Consider the following 17,056-nt stretch of genomic DNA (forward strand, 5'->3'; position numbering starts at 1 on the left):
GACCCTTCAGTCCACAGGCCGACACTCTATCCACTGAGCCAAACCAGCTAGGGCTACACGTGATAACTTAAAAAAAAAAATCACTGTTATGGATTGAATTTTGTGGCCTCCTCCAATTCATATGTTGAAGTCCTAAATCCCACTGTGACTGTACAGTGGTCCCCTTATCCACGATTTCACATCCCATAGTTTCAGTAACCCGTGGTCAACTGTGGTCTGAAAATACTAAACGGAAAATCCCAGAAATGAGCAACCCCTAAGTTTTAAATTGTTTGCCGTTCTGAGTAGTGTGAAATCCTGTGCTGTCCCGCCTGAGACGTGAATCACCCCTTTGTCCAGTGTATACAAGCGATATGTACAGTACAGTAAGAAATTTTGAGAGAGACCAAATTCACATAACCTTATACAGGGTATTATAATTGTTCTATTTTATTATTAGTTATTGTTAATTTCTTACTGTGCCTCATTTATAAACTAAGCTTCATCACACATATGTATGTACAGGAAAAAACTTAGTATAGATAGAGTTCGGTACTACCTGCGGTTCCAGGCACCCACTGGAGGTCTTGGAACGTATTCCACGTGGGTAAGGGGGGGGGGCTACTATAGTGTAAGGAACTTACCAAACAGGACACTCCTCATCCCAAATATGACTGAAGAAGGCTAGAAACTGACTGTAGGGTCTTCTAGGCCAGTGCTTCTCAAACTTTCATATGCACACAAATCACCCAGGGATCCTATGAAAATCATCTTCTGATTCACAGGTCTGGGGGAAGGCTGGAGAATCTCTGTCTAACAAGCTCCGAGGAGAGCCCAATACTGCCGGTCTGTGGGCTACGCTTTTGACTAGCAAAGCCCTTAAGACTGCAATGTTATTTCCTCACTGAAAATGTATGGCCATCCATTCATTTAGATGCCAACTGTCAAATACCACCAGATGCTGTGCTAAGTGCTGAGGATAAATACAACAGGGTTTCTGCTCTTAAGGAGTTCCTAGTCCAGTTAAGGCCATTGGGGGTTTCTCTAAATTCCACAAAACAAGGGCAATGTCAAATACAAATTGAACCCAATTAAAAACAAAACCCTTACAGGACGGCTTGCAGAATGAAAGCACTTACACAAGCTGTGCTGCAGGCAACAATAGCGCGGAGAGAAATGCCTCTATTCAGGGGCTCAACAGATGATTCAAGCAATGATAAAACCAGACATTCCTGAGAAGCAGAGTGAGTGATGATGGACCAAACCAGATGTCAATGCATCTTCAAAGCCAATAAAACCCATGGACATGGAGGCATGTCTATACATCACCTCTGCTCTCTTACTCAGTATAGCAATACTCAACATTGAGAGTTGCCAGCATTAGTGACAATCAGGGTATAATCAAGAAGCAGTCAAGAAATTAGTCCTTGATGAGAGAAGAAGCTAGGTGGTTCTGGACTTATTGAATGTTAGAGCTGAATGGGAGAGTCCTCTTAGCGAAGTGCAAGCTCGTTAGTTGAAGAGGAAACTAAAACGCAAAGCAGTTAAGGCTGTGGTTCTCAATCTGGGCAATTTTGCACCCCCAGGGGACATTTGGCAGGGCCTGGAGACACCTTTGGTTGTCACAAGTGATGGAGTGCTATTGGTATCTAGTGGGTAGAGACCAGGGATGCTGCTCAAATTCCCATAATACACAGGGCAGCCCACCACTCCCAAGAATGATCTGTTCCAAAATGTCAACAGCGCTGAGGTTAAGAAACTGTGAGTTAAGGAATTTGCCCAAGGTCAAAGAATGAATGTCATGCCCTGGCCAGGTGATTCAGTTGGTTGGAGCATTGTCTCCTATGGCAAAAGGTTGCTGGTTCGGTTCCCGGTCAGGGCATATACCTAGGTTTTGGATTTGATCCCCAGTTGGAGGGCATGTGGGAGGCAGTTGATCGATGTTTCACTCTCATATTGATCATTCTTTCTCACATTGATGTTTCTCTCTCACAAATTGATAAAAGACATATCCTTGAGTGAGGATAAAAAAGAAAGAAAGAAAAAAAAGAATGAGTGTCACATTATGGACTAGATCAGAGCTGTCCAACAGCATTCTACAGTGATGAAAATGTTTTAAAATACGCACCGTCCACTATGGTAGCCAAATAGCATGTGGCTACTGAGCATTTGAAATATGGGCAGTGTGACTGAGGAACCGGATTACATTTTTAAATTTTACCTTCAATAATTTAAATGTAAATAGCCACACATGGCCAATGGCTACCCTACTGGACAGGGCAGAAATACAACCCACATTCCGTAACTCCCAGACTGGTGTTCTTGCAGTTCCACAGCCTGCTTCTTTCCACTCTTCTGAAACCCCCCCACTCAACCACCTGACTTTATCACAAAGATCTGACTGGAAGAAAACAAAAACGTAAAACAGTAGAAGAAAAATCGTAATAAAACACTGCCAGTTAAAGATTTTGTTTTGTACATTGGGAAATAAAGCATACTGTCCTATCATGGTTACACACACATATAATAAGACTGCAGAAGCAAGAAAGATCAAATTATTCCTACTTCCACTTGCAAGGAAGGGTGACATGACAGAGATCAAATAAACGGCCCTTTGAACCTTGAGATCTTGAGGTTTCGAACCTGATTTTTCCACGTGGTCACCTAACTGTCCCTTTCACTTCTCAGAATGAGTCAGAAATAAGGCAGGTCAACTCGTTAGCAAATTCTCATGCTTCCCGCCTCCCTCCCATCACACTGAGGACGCCTGTGCCAGGCACTGTGCTAAGCACTAAGCATAAGTCATGTCACTTCATTCTCACTGCAGCCTTAAGCACTACACATACATTATGTCACTTCATTCCCACGGCAGCCTTTTGGGCACCAGGAGGTTAAATAACTTGGCCCAAGTCACACAGCCAGTCAGAAGCAAAGCTGGGACTCCCAATCTCCTGCTCTTGCACACAGCGCTGAAGGCTAGACCTGGGGCGGCAACACTGGCAGAAAGGCGTGAGCTGTCCCCCCCGGGGAGCGGGGCGCCCGCGTAGCCAGGGCGGGTCCCACCTCCGCTCCCGCGCCCAACCCTGGATGCCCGCGGCACTCACTTCTCGATCTCCAGCGCTGCCACCTTCCGCTTTTCGTAGAGCTTGTCATTGAGGGCGCGCACGATGTTGGGCGTGAGCGGCGCGAAGTCCTTCTCGGGGTTCATGGTGGCAACTCGGGGTGCCCCCCGGAGCTCCGCGACTCCTCAGCCCGCGACTGCCCGGGCTGCGCCGGGGACCAGGGGAGTCTGCGGCTCCGCGCTGCCTCCGGCGCTGGCTCATGGGCCACGCCGCCCCGGCCCGCCTGCCTCGCTCCGCCGCGCGCGCCGATTCGGAACCTGGGCCTGGACCCCGCCCCCGTACACCTGTCCCCAGCGACTCACAGGACCAGCTCCCGCCGGGCACCTGCCGCGCTCAAGGGGCAGCGGCCATGTTACACCGCTCACGTGACTCCACAGCCGCTTCCGCCTTCCGCCTCAAAGACCCGCCCCTCCCCAGCCACGCCCCCACGCAGGCCCATCGTGGTTGGCCACGCCCCCGAGGCCCCACCTCCTCCTCTCACACTCCCGCCTTCTATTCCCCCCCTCCGTCCCGTTGCCTGAGTCAGGTTTGAGGCCTGATGGGTGGGGTGGGCATCCTTTGCTCTTAACTTCCCGCAGGTGGTAGTTAGTGGGGCATAGTGGGCTTCCGCAGACGCTTGTGAGAAAGAAGGGGCTCTGGGAGCATGACTTAGCATAATTTATTCAATACTCACTGAATCCACCAGTTCATTCACTACTTAGTCATTGATTTCACATATGCCAATGTTTTCCAAATTGGAGTGACACCATCATGATTGTTGCCATATTCTAGCCACTTATTTTAAAAAATATTTTCTCAAATCAACTCACTTGAAATCTTAAATTCCTATTTTATCCTTGCTTATGACCTAAAATCATGCATTTGAATAGCTGTATATTTTTCTAAAACATTAAAATGAATTCTCAATAAAAAACAGAATTACCGGTCTACCACCTAAAATCTCAGGTACCAACAGTGGCTGTCACCCCACCATTTGGGAATGGAAATGTGTTTACCATGCTCTGATACCTGAAAGGGCTAGATTCTAGATAGCAGAAGCCCCAAATCTGGGTGTAGGTTCTCAGATGGAGCCACTATAAAGCAGCCCCTCCAAGTGCAATGTCACACTAAATGGTGGAGCATAAATTGAAGCTATGTGTTAAAGTTTTTAAAAAGCACTTTCTGGATGTCGTGTGGCTAAAGATGCAGTAACAGTGAGATGCATCAGTGTTTCTTATTGTAACCTTCTACAGTGGACAGGGACTTAGGACAAGGGCACCAATGAGTATTAAATATGAACAAAACACACGGAGGTACTTTTTTCTGAGTGAAAGGTACGCTTCTAAAGTTTAGAACAATCTTGGAAATAGAGTATTACCCTCAATCCATAGATTAGAATTTATGGAACACAAGTAAGGGGCTATGGTAGGCAGAATTCTAAGATGGCTCTCAAGATTCCCACCCCTTTGGGTACATGCCCTGTATAATCCCTTCCCCTTGAGTGTGGCCAAGACTTGTAAATATGATGGGCTGTCACTCTAGCAATTATTATATTATATAGCAGAAGGGATTTTGCAGATGTAATTAAGGTCCCTAATCAGTTGGTTTTGATTAAAAGGGCGATTATCCTGGGTGGGTCTGACCTAATCAGGTGAGGTCTTAAAAGAAGTTAGAAGGGATTTCAAATGAGAGAGAGATTCTCTTTGTGGTCTTGAAGAATAAACAGTAACAACAGTGAAATGTCTATGATGGGCCATGTGGTGAGGACCTTAGTGTGGTCTCTAGTTGCTAAGAGTGGTTCCCTGTTGCCAGTTGCCAAGAAGGGGAGGACTTCAGTCATATGGCTGCAAAGAAATACATTTTGTTAACACAATGAGGGAGCTTGGAAGTGGGTCTTTCCCTAGTTGAACCTCCAGATGAGGATGCCGCTGGCTAGCATCTTGATTTTAGCCTGGGGGACCCTGAGCCAAGAATCCAGTTCAGTCCATTCCTGCCCCATGGAACCTGAGATAAGAAATTGTGTTGCCTTAAGCTGCTAGGTTTGTGGCAATCTGTTATGCAGCTATATAAAACAAATATAGGAACTAATCCAAACTCAGTAAGTCATGAAAAAACCCTGTCTAGAAAAATCTGTGAAAAATGTGTTTTTCTTTACTAGTGGGATTTTCACAGCTTTTAAAACCTTTGCCAACAAAATCCAATGAATGAAGATTCACCTCCAGAGAAAATGTATCACTTAATGGTTTCCATCTCCTACCTTGATACCAAGCAACACTGATAAGGACATTTCCAAATGTCTTGCAAGGTTGATGTCTTTAGAATTCTGATGAGGGTTGATACAAATCAATGAAAAATAATCAAATCAGTGGGAATGGTTTGGATTTATTTCTCCAGTGCATATTCATTTCCACTGGACCCATATCTATATATATAAAAGCCTAAGCGACCCTTATGAACTGTCCACTGAACGACTGGTTGCTATGACATACACTGACCACCAGGGGGCAGACACTCAATGCAGGAGCTGCCCCCTGGTGGTCAGTGCGCTCCCATAACCAACCTCCTGTGGTCCCTCCCCCTGGACTGGGTGAGATGGCCCCAGTCAGCTCTGATCACCAGCCAGGTCGAGGAACCCCACCTGTGCATGAATTTGTGCACTGGGCCTCTAGTCTAATATAATATCTCATCTGTTTCTTTTGCTGCTTGGTTTGACATTTTCTTAAAGGTGAACCAAATTCCCAAGGGCTCTATGTGATACACTTTTTAATAACTGAAACAGTAAGAATTTTTATATGTTTTTACCGGAGGAACTCTTTTCTCCTGAGATCACATTTTGGACTAGGTTGCTAAGAAACCAGCTTCTTACTCAAGGCCCCAATCTTTATTCCACCTTTAGTTCAGCAGTTCCAAGAAAGAAGTGGCTTATTTTCTCTATCTTGAAAATGCCAACTAAATGAGGTTATTTATTCATAACTAGACTAGCAGTGGTGCTGAGAATTAAGCCCAACGATCACCATGGCCTTCTCTGTGCTCACCTCTCCTCCGTGCGGGCCAGCCTGCCCAGCCCTGCCATGCTTAGATGCTTCTAGACCAGTGGATAATTGATATTCCTGGTTCCACACTGGCCATCACTTCACAGTTGTAACTCATCTATATCTGTATGATGCCTTGTTTTTACACTTATCTGTTAGTGGCTTTGAAAATAGTGAAAGCAAAATAAAACACCCCATCAAAATAGAGTCACGTCTAAGGGCTCTCCAAGCCATCATGGATTTTTAAAAGGAAGCTATGGTGCCTCAGCATCATGCACTGCTAAGTTCTGTACAACAGAAGGCCATGAGTGTGACACCTGTGTGGTCTTATTAAAAATGGGGATTACTTACATAGTACTTGAGCTTTGCGGGTATGCTAAGAAACCAAATTCAGAGACTTGCCCTTGCAAAGTAAAATATAGCTCTGCTTTGTATAGTTACCACATTTAATATGGAATATATATCTGTATTTCATTCATGTATTTGGAATACATATAATATGGACAAAAGTGAATGAGGAGGATAACACACTACCTTTAGAATTCTGATTATTTTCTCTATTCACCAGGCTAGAACAAAATATAGATATTAAAGCGGAGGAGGCGGCTTTTTCTTGATGCAACTGACCCTGGTTACAACTAAGGGGTGACCCCCTTCAGATAATAAACCCATTTAATTCCTGTTTCTCTGCCATCGCCGGGAGGGCACGACACGATCAGCTTGCTGGTGATGGGTGTTTTGTTGCCGGATGGGTTTCCTTCAAAGAAGACTGTGATGTTGTTGATCTTCTTGGGCCGAACGGAGTCCATGGCCCGAACGGAGAAGGCTGGGTGCTCCACGATGAAGGAGTAGGTGACTGTGTGGTAGAAGACGTTCTTGAAGGGGATGACTATGTTGTACCCGGCTCGGATCTGGAAGGGACCTTGCGGCTTTGGGGGCACAGCCACTCCGAAGAGGGGGATGATATACTCTCCGCCTGCAATGGATGACAGGCTCAGGTTGCCCTTGGTCTCCCCCAGGTGGCTGGGCTCGAAATAGACTTCCACACTGACTTCCGTGCCGCCCTGAGCCCCCGCGGCCGCGCTGATGACCTTTTCCGTGTGGAAGTCTACACAGTCGGTCTGAAAGGAGAACAAGTACACCTGGTTCACACGGGGTCCTGGTGGGTATAGCAGCAGCCTAGTCTATCCCCGGTCCCTCCACTCTCGGTCGGGCAGCATATAAGAAAGCTGTGTGTCCTTATATAACTCCCTTGAAGATAGGTAGTACTTTTTTTTTTTTTTTAATATGTATTTTTATTGATTTTTTACAGAGAGGAAGAGAGAGTGATAGAGAGTTAGAAACATCGATGAGAGAGAAACATCGATCAGCTGCCTCCTGCACACCCCCTACTGGGGATGTGCCCACAACCAAGGTACATGCCCTTGACCGGAATCGAACCTGGGACCCTTGAGTCCGCAGGCCAACGCTCTATCCACTGAGCCAAACCGGTTTCGGCGATAGGTAGTACTTTTAATTGTTATTCCTATCTATATATATGTAAAAGGCTAATATGCAAAGTGTCTCCTCGGGAATTCGACCAGGAGAACAGGAGTTCGATTGCTCGCTATGATGTGCGCTGACCACCAGGAGGCGATGCGGAACATGGCAGGTGACCAGTGGCGGTGATAGCTGGGCACTGAGGGAGCGAGGGAAGAGGGGGGTGAGGAGGCAGGGAGGTGGGGAACCTGATGGGCCCTGATCGCCAGCCAGGCCTAGGGACCCTACCCATGCACAAATTTCATGCACCAGGCCTCTAGTTTTACTATAAAGAAATTGAGGCCCAAAGACACGTGGCTGGATTATGTTAGTATGGCAGTCATTGGTGTTGCTCCCCATAACCGGCTCTTCTTTCCTTCCATACACAGGGAAGACCAAACAATCTAGATCCTCATGGACCGGTGAGACTAGTTCTGGACAATCAGTTGAGGGAAGTGAAAGGGTCACTTCCACACCAGAGTATTCAGTTGCCCATGCAAGTCCCTGTAGGGACCTTTCACCCCTCTGGTACTGTGCCTGGAAACATGTGAGATGGTGGCTGCTCGTCCGCCTGGATCCCTGAGGGGCTGTGAGGAGCGAGTCCCCTGCTGAGCCTCACTGCATAGACAGTGCAAATGAGAGACAAACCTTTGTGCTCTTAAGCCACTGAGATATTGAGGCTCGTGGTATATTACAGCATACTCTAGCTTCTCCTGACTGATAGAACTGATCAAGTGCCTATGTCCCTTGACTGCAGCTCTGATGTTGACTGGGCACACGTCCACCCAGTGTAAAGGCTCCATCTCCTAGCTCCCCTTGTTGCTAGGTGGGGTCCTATGCAGTTTTGTTCAATGGAATGTGACTGGAAATGATATATGCAGCCCCCCCCCCACCTTTTCCCTTGTCCCTGGCTAAAATGTGGATGTCACCGTCAGCTGTCTTGGTCCAAAGCAACTCTCTACAGAGGGAAGAGCATTGGCTCAGGAGCCTGGGTGGCTGATGTCATCGAGCTACCATTCCAGCTCAAACTGCTTATGCCCACAGTTATCTGAGAGAGGAATAAATGTCTATTTTGTTGTCATTTTGGGTTTCTGTTTCAGGAGTTAAGCTTACATTTCGACTGATATATTAGGTAACATACTGTATGTGGGACATTTACTGTGGGCCAGGCTCTATGAAAATGGTTTTATATATGTATTTTAAAATCCTCATAGAAATCCTGTAAGGTCAGGGTATTATCACCCTTTAGAGATAAACTTAGAGAGATTTAGTAAATTACTCATACAAAGAATATGGTAAAGCCCAGCTGGCGTGGCTCAGTGGTTGAGTGTCGACCTCTGAACCAGGAGGTAACGGTTCGATTCCCGGTCAGGGCAAATGCCCAGGTTGCAGGCTCAATCCCCAGTGTGGGGCATGCAGATTTTTAAAATTCTCTCTCATCATGGATGTTTCTATCTCCCTCTCCCTCTCCCTTCCTCTCTGAAATATATATATAATGGATATAGTAAAGCCAGGATTCAAATCCAGGTCTGTTGGATTTCACAGCCTATCCTCATGACCATTGAGCTCTCCTGTCTCCCTTTAATGACTACTGAGCATGCACTGGGAAGCAAAACTCCCCACACCCCTCCCAGCTCGTTAAGATAGAAAGTCTTTAAGGAAGAACCCAGGCCTTGTACTAGTTCCTTCTAGCTGGGAGTTCCCAGGCTATCTGATACACCCGACTCTCCTGAGTTTCACGGTTCTGCACCCCTATGTCCTCCTCCCATTATTCTTGAGGCCAGCCTTCTGGCAAGGGAAGGGCCAGAGGGTGGGGCAGGGGCTGCTCACCCTGCAGTAGTATTCTGTCTTCTGCCGGGTGTAATTGATGAACTTGGCAAAGATGCTCTGGCCGCTGCCAAGAACAGTCTGGAAGTGGATGGGCTTTTCAGGCAGCGCTGGCATAGCCTTCAAGTTGAGCTCATATTGGTAGTAACCCAAATCATTGTTGTGCATAACTAGTCTCCCGAAGGTTTCTCCAGCTCGCAGGGGCTGGAATTCGAATGAGAATGTGCCCTGCGAGGGAAGACAGAGGCCTCGATGATGCGGAAGGTCCTGCTTATCCCCTGCCACCCAGGGACCTCAGAGCAGGTTGGTGGCACTTCACACTGCAGTGCTCACACTGATCTTGAGCCCCGGGAACCTCTGCCCAAACCAGCCCACTTTTCCTCCCCTGTACTCTTCCTAACTTCTGTTCCAGGTATTTCTAGATCTGGAATCTGTTTAAATCTAAAAATAGGTAATGGGTCAAGCACACTATAGACCACGGCCAGAGCTGGCCCGACCTCAGGGGTGCGGAACGTGGATCCAGAGGCCCTAGGGGCAGAGCCTCCATCGCAGCTATCAGGGGCCCCCGGCAGTCGGGACTCACCTCCGAGTTAGGGGGCACCACGAACTGGGAGGGCAGGTTGATGTCAGGCACCCTGCACTCCGTGGCGAAGGTCACCGAGTAGGGCAGGGGGTTCTCCACCTTGACGGAGGCTGATGTGCTCTGCCGGACGGGGCTCGACATCTCGATGGTTTTGATGATGCCTGAAGGGATGACCCTGAAACTCACCACGTAGTATAAGAACTCGTTGGTCACCTCGTTTCGGAAGATCACCTGAGTTCACAGGAGAGTGGGAGGAAGCAGGGCAGAGAGGGTTAGCGGGGGTCATTCTCTCGGTGAGCAATGCCTGGGCACGGGAAGCGTGGGTGCCAGGCTGACGTGGGCCCTCCCAGCCTGTCTGCATCCCTACCAGCTGGCCGCTCTCTTTAGATTCTCTGCCCTGGCTCTTCCCAGGTGAGAGGATATTACACAGCCTGCGTTTGCTTTGGAGGCCACAGCAGCCCTGGCTAGTGCTGCAGGTGAAGGTCTCCTCAGTGGGGACAGCTTGACCGGCCTTGAGAACAAGCAAGTCCTGGAGAGGTTCATGCTGTAGTGGGTTTCACTCCTAACCCTGTTGTTGCCGGAGTAGATGATGACGATGATGACGTCGATGATGACGATGATGATGACGACGACGACGGCATCTAACACTTAATGATTTCTGTGTGCCAGGCACTAGAAGTACTTAATTGTTTAATTCACACAGCTTGTAAGCGACATGATGATTCCCCTCACTGTTGTGCTGTTGTTTTTTTAAGATGATGGAAATGAGGCTTAACAGCATGAAGTATCTTGATCAGCGTCACATGCAGAGAAGGGTCAGAACCAGGATTTGGTTGGACTGATTCTGGAGCTCACACTTGTAACTGCCGTATATTGTCCCCTCACCCCTGCAACTGACTTGTTATCGACAGACTGCTCACCTTTTTTAAGTTCTTTTCCCGGATGACTGAGGATGGTGAGCATCTTCTCAGCTGCTTATTGCTCATTCACATGTCTACTTCGTGAAGTAGAGTCTGTTTGATTGTTTTGCCCTTTTTAACACTTTCCATTGTTTATCGTATTGTTAGGTGGCCATGGTTCTTAATGTACCTGGCCTTTTACTTTCAGCCTCTTCCTGTGTTTAGATTTAGGGTGCTTCTGACACCCTCCGTCTTTTCCTTGGAGCAGTCAGTCTTTTACATTAAAAATAATTATTTACATGTTTGGGCTGAAGTCTGCCTTCCAGCTCTTTCTTTTCCATTGGTCTCACTTTTCATTCCTCTGTTGCTACCTTCCTGTCTTCTGTTGGGTCAGTATGTATTCTTTCAGAATATATTTCATTTCCTCTAATGGCTTCTTGGCTATCTTTTTACACTTGATCTTAGCCAAAAGGCCGAGAAGCGATTGGGCTATCTTTTTAAAGGAAAGATTTTTCATGGTTGCTATAGAGCTGACAATGTGAAATTTTAACTTGTCAAAATTTAGAGTTAGCATTTCATCACTTTCCACTTTACAACTGACCATTTATGCTTCCTACCTCACATTTCCCACAGCACAAATGTCGTAACCGTACTGACCTATAATTTCATTGACCTGTCCGTCCCATTTTTGTGCTTTTGTCATCGTACCTTTTACTTCTATGTATGTAAGAACATCCACTTTACAATGTTATATTTGCTATAAACTGTCAGTTGTCTTTTAAACAAAGTTATGAGAAGAAAAACATGTTTTAATATTTGCCTATTTATTTACCATTTTTAGTGCTGTTCTTCCTTTTCAGCAGACCCAAGTTTCCATCTGGTATCATCTCCCTTCAGAATGAAGAAGACCTATTTGCATTCCAATAATGCTAACGCATTCAGTAATGCAAGTTTCCTGGCAATGAATTCTCTCATGTTCTTTTATCTGAAAATGTCTATTTCACTCTCACATTTAAAGGATATTTTCAGTGAATAAAGAATTCTTGGTTGATAATTTCTTTTTCTTTCAGCACTTTGTAAATGGCTTCCATTACTTTAGAGGAGAAGTCAGGGGGCACTTTTATTGTTGTCCCCTGTATGTAACAGATCTTAAATCTGGTTGCTTTAAGCTTTTCTTTTTGTGTTTGGTTTTCAGCAGTTTTACTATGATGTGCACAGGCATGATTTCCTTTATATTTTTCTTGCTTGAGGTTTGCCAAGTTTCTTGGATCTGTAAATCATTAAAAAAAAAATCAAATCAGGGAAATTTCAGCCATTATTTTTTCAAATAATTTTCTGTCCCATTCTCACTTTTTTTTCTTCTGACTCACAATACTCATGTATTAGACCATCTTATATTTTTCTCACAGGTTCCTGAGGCTCTGGTTGTTTTTCCTCAATCTTTTTTCTCTGTGTTCTTCAGATTGGAAACTTTCTATTGATTTGTTTCAAGTTCAGTGTATCTTCTCACATCTCTAATCAGCTGTTGAGCACATCCAATGCATTTTTCATTTCGGTTTGTTGTACTTTTCAGTTCTAGAGTATCCATTTGGTTCTTTTTCATAGTATCTATTTCCTGCTGAGATTCTTTATCAGTACACTCATTAAGATAATATTTTATTTAATTACTTAAAATATTTCCTTTTAGTTCTTGAACATGTTTATAATAGCTTCTTTGAGGTCTTTGCCTGCTAAATCCAATATCTGTCCCATCTTGGAGTCAGTTTCTATTGACTGCTTTTTTCTTGACTATGGGTCATATTTTCCTGCTTCTCCACAAGTCTAGTAATTTTTGTTTGTGTACTGGACACTGTTCATGAACATTGTAGAGATTCTGGATTCTGTTATCTTCCTTATCAGAGTATTGATTTTGTTCTAGGAGGCAGGCAGTTCAATCACTGACACTTTAAACTTGTGTAGGTTTGGTTTTATGCTTTGTTAGAGCAGATACGTGGAAAACTCAAGGTGTTCCTCAAGACCTTCCAACTTGGTGGGATTTGATATCCACATTTTTTTAGTGTAAGGCTTTTCCATGCTGGCCCACAGAAGATCTTATCCGATGGACATGGTGCTTTCTTCTGGCCTTTAAGGTATTTCAACTGGGTTACCAGGGCTAAGGAGGTGTGGTTAATGCAGCCTCTCCACTCTGGCTGGGCCACACCTCCCGTGTTCCCCAGCGCTGATTAATGTAGTGCGCCTTTATTCCTCATCACCCCTGTAGCAGCTGCTCTCTCATGTAGTCTCTTCCTGTGCATGTGCAGTCCATCTTCAGCCAAGGACTTCGAAAGGAACTCCTGTATAGACGTTTGTACTCCCACGCCCTCCATATCTTGCTCCCTCCTTTCTGGTGTCTTACCCTGCAGACACCAGCGATTTCGGCTGCACCAAACTCTGATTTCTGTCTTCTCAGTTCACTGCGGCTGCTACACTTAGTACTGAGACTCGAGCTCACTGCACTGGGCAGAGAGCCAGGACAATCACGGGACTCATCAATTTCCTTCTCTCTGATGAACTGCAGTATTGTGCTGCTTGTTTTCCAAGGACTGAGAAGACTTGCCTCAGACATTTATTTTGTCCAGTTTTATGGTTTATATGGTGGGAGGACTAGTTACTCCATCATAACCAAAAGTGCTTTGATTTTTAAAAATTCTGTTGTTATTATTGATTAAAAAAACCTTTTTGTTATTGTTATTGTCAATTTAAATACTTATTACTGTAAAGAAATTCTGTGATCTGGCTTCAATTGTCATTTTTACTCAAAAGTCTTTACACTTACATTTTAATAATATATTTATTTATATATTTCTCTTCACATCTACAGTTTATGAAAATCTCCATTTTCTCCTTACGCTTCCCTATAAAAGAGAAAATATCTCTTACTTCCCCATTTACTTCCAACAGAATGAGAACATTATTTTCATTGCCTTATTTTATTCTTTCCCTTCCTAATTTGAGGCCATATGAAGTATTTCAGATTGCTTTTCAACAATTATTTGAAATTACCTATCAATTTAGATTCTTTGTTCATTGTATCCTTGTACTTTCCCTTGGATTCATTTACTTATCTTTAAAATATTGTTAATTTAAAAAGTTTTAATTTGTAGTACTTCTTTCAAAGATTGTGTATATGGGTGGGTTACTTTGAGTCATTGCATGTTAAAAAATATCTTTATTTTGCTCTCATAATAGTTTTGAGTTCTAGGTTGAAAATCATTCTAAGTAGTTTATATTTTGGGTATATAACTAGGAGTGAAATTGCTAAGTCATATGGTAACTCTATGTTTAAGCATATAAAGAAATGCCAGACTGTTTTCCAAAGTGATGGCACTATTTATATTACCATAGCTAAGGATTCAATTTCTCCACACTCTCACCAACACCTGTTATTCTTTCTTTTCATCTTTCAATTTATTTGTACTCATGTGCTAAAGCCTGGTGATATTACTCAGTTCTGTCTTCTAACTTACAAGTAATTCTTCCCCAGAGTTCATTACACTATTCATCTGTCCTCTATGGTTTTATTTTAAAAAATGTTTTTATTGATTCTTAGAGAGAGAGGAAGAGAGAGGGAGAGAGAGAAACATAATGTGAGTCAGAATTATCAATCAGCTGCCTTCCACATGCCCCCCACTGGGGATCGAGCCCACAACCCAGGCATGTGCTAGACCAACTGAAATTGAACTGGTGCCCTTTTGGTGTATGGGACAACACTCAACCAACTGAGCCACACTGGCCAGGACCTTTATGGCATTCTATTCCAAATATCCTATTTTTCATTTCCAGGGTCTCCAATTGATTCTCTTCCACAACAGCCTGTTCTTATTTTATGGGTATGATTATCTTCCTTTATTCCCTTGAGGATATCTATATCTATATCTATATCTATATCTATATCTATATAAACCTAAGTGACCATTACGACCAAATGACTGGAATGAACAGAACGACTGGTCGACCAGTGGCTATGACACACACTGATCACCAGGGGGCAGATGCTCAATGCAGTACGCTCCCACAGCCAACCTCCCTTGGCCCCTCCCCCTACTTGGCTGCTCCCCTCCCCGCCCCCATATGCCTTGATCACCAGCCAGGCTGAGGGATCCCACCTGTGCAAGAATTTGTGCATCGGGCCTCTAGTTGATAATATTCACTGAAAGTCTTCTTCTGTTTGCTTTAATACCTCTTATCTCAGGAGTTCTTCTTTGTTGAGCTGGTATTTCTATTTTATGGTGGCTTTTCCCCCCTTCAGATGTTTTGTGATTCCTTGATTTTAAGGTTCTCTGTTAACTTGTTTGTGAATGTGACCTGAGTGGAGCAGCCTAACTCAGTGATTGTAGGAGAGGAGATAACATGCTATTGGGTGGGTTTTGCCAGTATCTCTTCTGGCAGGGGAGATGTGCTCCTACTTTGTTTTTTTTTCACATTAAAATCTTTCCCTAGGTAATTCCATTCTCCACATAGTTTTAAATATTACCGATAAATAGGTAATTCCCATATATTGTCTTCAGCCCTGACCTTTCTTGTGAGTTCACATATGCTCCCTTTCTTCAAAGCACATACCACATTTTGTAATAATGCATTCGTAGTGCAATTATTTGATTAATGTCCATCTCCCTCCACTGGACTGTGTATTCCATGAGAATGGGACTGTGCCTATTTTTAATGATTGCTGTGTTACCAGCACCTAGTATATGGCACATATGCTCTATAGATATTTGTTGAATGAATTAGGAACAACTAATGAATGAATTAGGAACAACAGCTCCTATATGAAAGATGCCGTGGTGTCTTGGAGTAGATGACTCTGAGTTGAATCCTGGCTCTGACATTACTAGCTATGTGTGTTGAGTGCTCAGCACAATGCTGGACACTCTATAAGCACTCAGAAAGTGGGATATTTTATTACTGTGGTCTGGTATTTGCCAGTGCAGTGTTACAAACTGCGTAAGAGTTTTCATAACTCTTCTTCCTTGAAAGCTTGGCATGGGCCTACGTGATGGCTGGCTGGCCTCGCAATCTGGTCTCATCTCAAAGAGGCTGGGGATCCTGACCGCCTTTGCCAGGTCACTTTAAATGGTCAGCCCCACAGGATAAGGATAGGCTGGCTATGGAGGACTTCTTCACTCCCTAACACCAGGATTGTCAACCTCAGGGTCAGACCTCCAGGGTTCCAGGGCAATGCCTTTGACATATGGATACCTTTGCGCTGTATAGTCCCTCCTTGTGGGAAAAGAAGTTCAGCTTGTAGTCTTTCTTGGATCCAGATAGTACATCAATGTAATCAAGGCCCTTTAAGGTGGCACTTAGGTCTGGCTTCTCTGGTTTCAGCATTTCCACAATGACCCGGAACCTGAGGGAGCCACAGGAGCACAAGAAGGGAGGATAGAGAAAATGAGGTATTTGCCCAAAGAGTGGAAGGAAAGGTGCTATCTCTACTCTTGATTTTATGTAAAACACCTGGGTCCAGGGTTCTTGCCTTCACTCTGTCTCTAACAATAACAGTAACTGCCATTTACTGACCACCTATTATGTGGCAGCTATTGAGTCAGTGCTCTGCATGTGTTACAGGCCTTTAATCCCTGAGATGTCTGCAGGAGGTGCATGTCATTGCCATCTCCATTTACTAGCGAGGAAACGAGGCCAAGAGAAGGGAGATAACATGCTCAGGTAACATGACTAGTTATTGGCAGAACTTAGGTGTGGGCCTTTACCCACAATGCTCAGCAAGTGGCCTCTTCTCCCAACCTTTGGCTCCTGAACTATAAAAGAAGGGGACTAGGCTGTTTGGCCTCAAGCTCCTCTAGTCCTTGCATTCTTCTCTACTTCCACTGCAAGTACAAAGTCCAAGGGATGTCCTTCTCTGGCCAGTGGCTTAGGTAATAAGACTGAACACTCAATAATAACAACCATGATTATTGTTATGACAATAGTAATAACTAACATTTATTGGGCACTTATTTCGTGCCAGGCACTGTTCTAGGAGGTTTGTAGGTAACCAGCCACTCAGAGAGAGCACTGAACAAGAAGGAGAATGTCTCTGGAGGCTTAGAGTTCAGGCAATGCCTGGCCACATCAGGG

At 44.6% G+C, this 17,056-nt stretch overlaps 2 protein-coding genes across 2 annotated transcripts in view; both read right to left on the reverse strand.

The window, feature by feature from the left end:
- Positions 1 to 3,458, reverse strand: part of VAC14 (VAC14 component of PIKFYVE complex) — a 97,318-nt gene extending 93,860 nt beyond the window's left edge. The window contains exon 1 of the mRNA XM_079760061.1: positions 3,084 to 3,458. Within this exon, the coding sequence (XP_079616187.1) occupies positions 3,084 to 3,187 (104 nt within the window). The 5' untranslated portion in view covers positions 3,188 to 3,458. The remainder of the gene's footprint in view (positions 1 to 3,083) is intronic.
- A 2,998-nt stretch (positions 3,459 to 6,456) lies between these two features.
- HYDIN (HYDIN axonemal central pair apparatus protein) overlaps positions 6,457 to 17,056 on the reverse strand; it is a 352,840-nt gene continuing 342,240 nt past the window's right edge. The window contains exons 81-84 of the mRNA XM_079759605.1: positions 16,178 to 16,328; positions 10,041 to 10,271; positions 9,461 to 9,685; positions 6,457 to 7,233 (exon numbers count right to left, since the gene is read on the reverse strand). Of these exons, the coding sequence (XP_079615731.1) occupies positions 6,751 to 7,233; positions 9,461 to 9,685; positions 10,041 to 10,271; positions 16,178 to 16,328 (1,090 nt within the window). The 3' untranslated portion in view covers positions 6,457 to 6,750. The remainder of the gene's footprint in view (positions 7,234 to 9,460; positions 9,686 to 10,040; positions 10,272 to 16,177; positions 16,329 to 17,056) is intronic.

The sequence above is a fragment of the Cnephaeus nilssonii genome (genome assembly GCF_951640355.1).
Source record: "Cnephaeus nilssonii genome assembly, chromosome: 20".
Lineage (NCBI taxonomy): Eukaryota > Metazoa > Chordata > Mammalia > Chiroptera > Vespertilionidae > Cnephaeus > Cnephaeus nilssonii.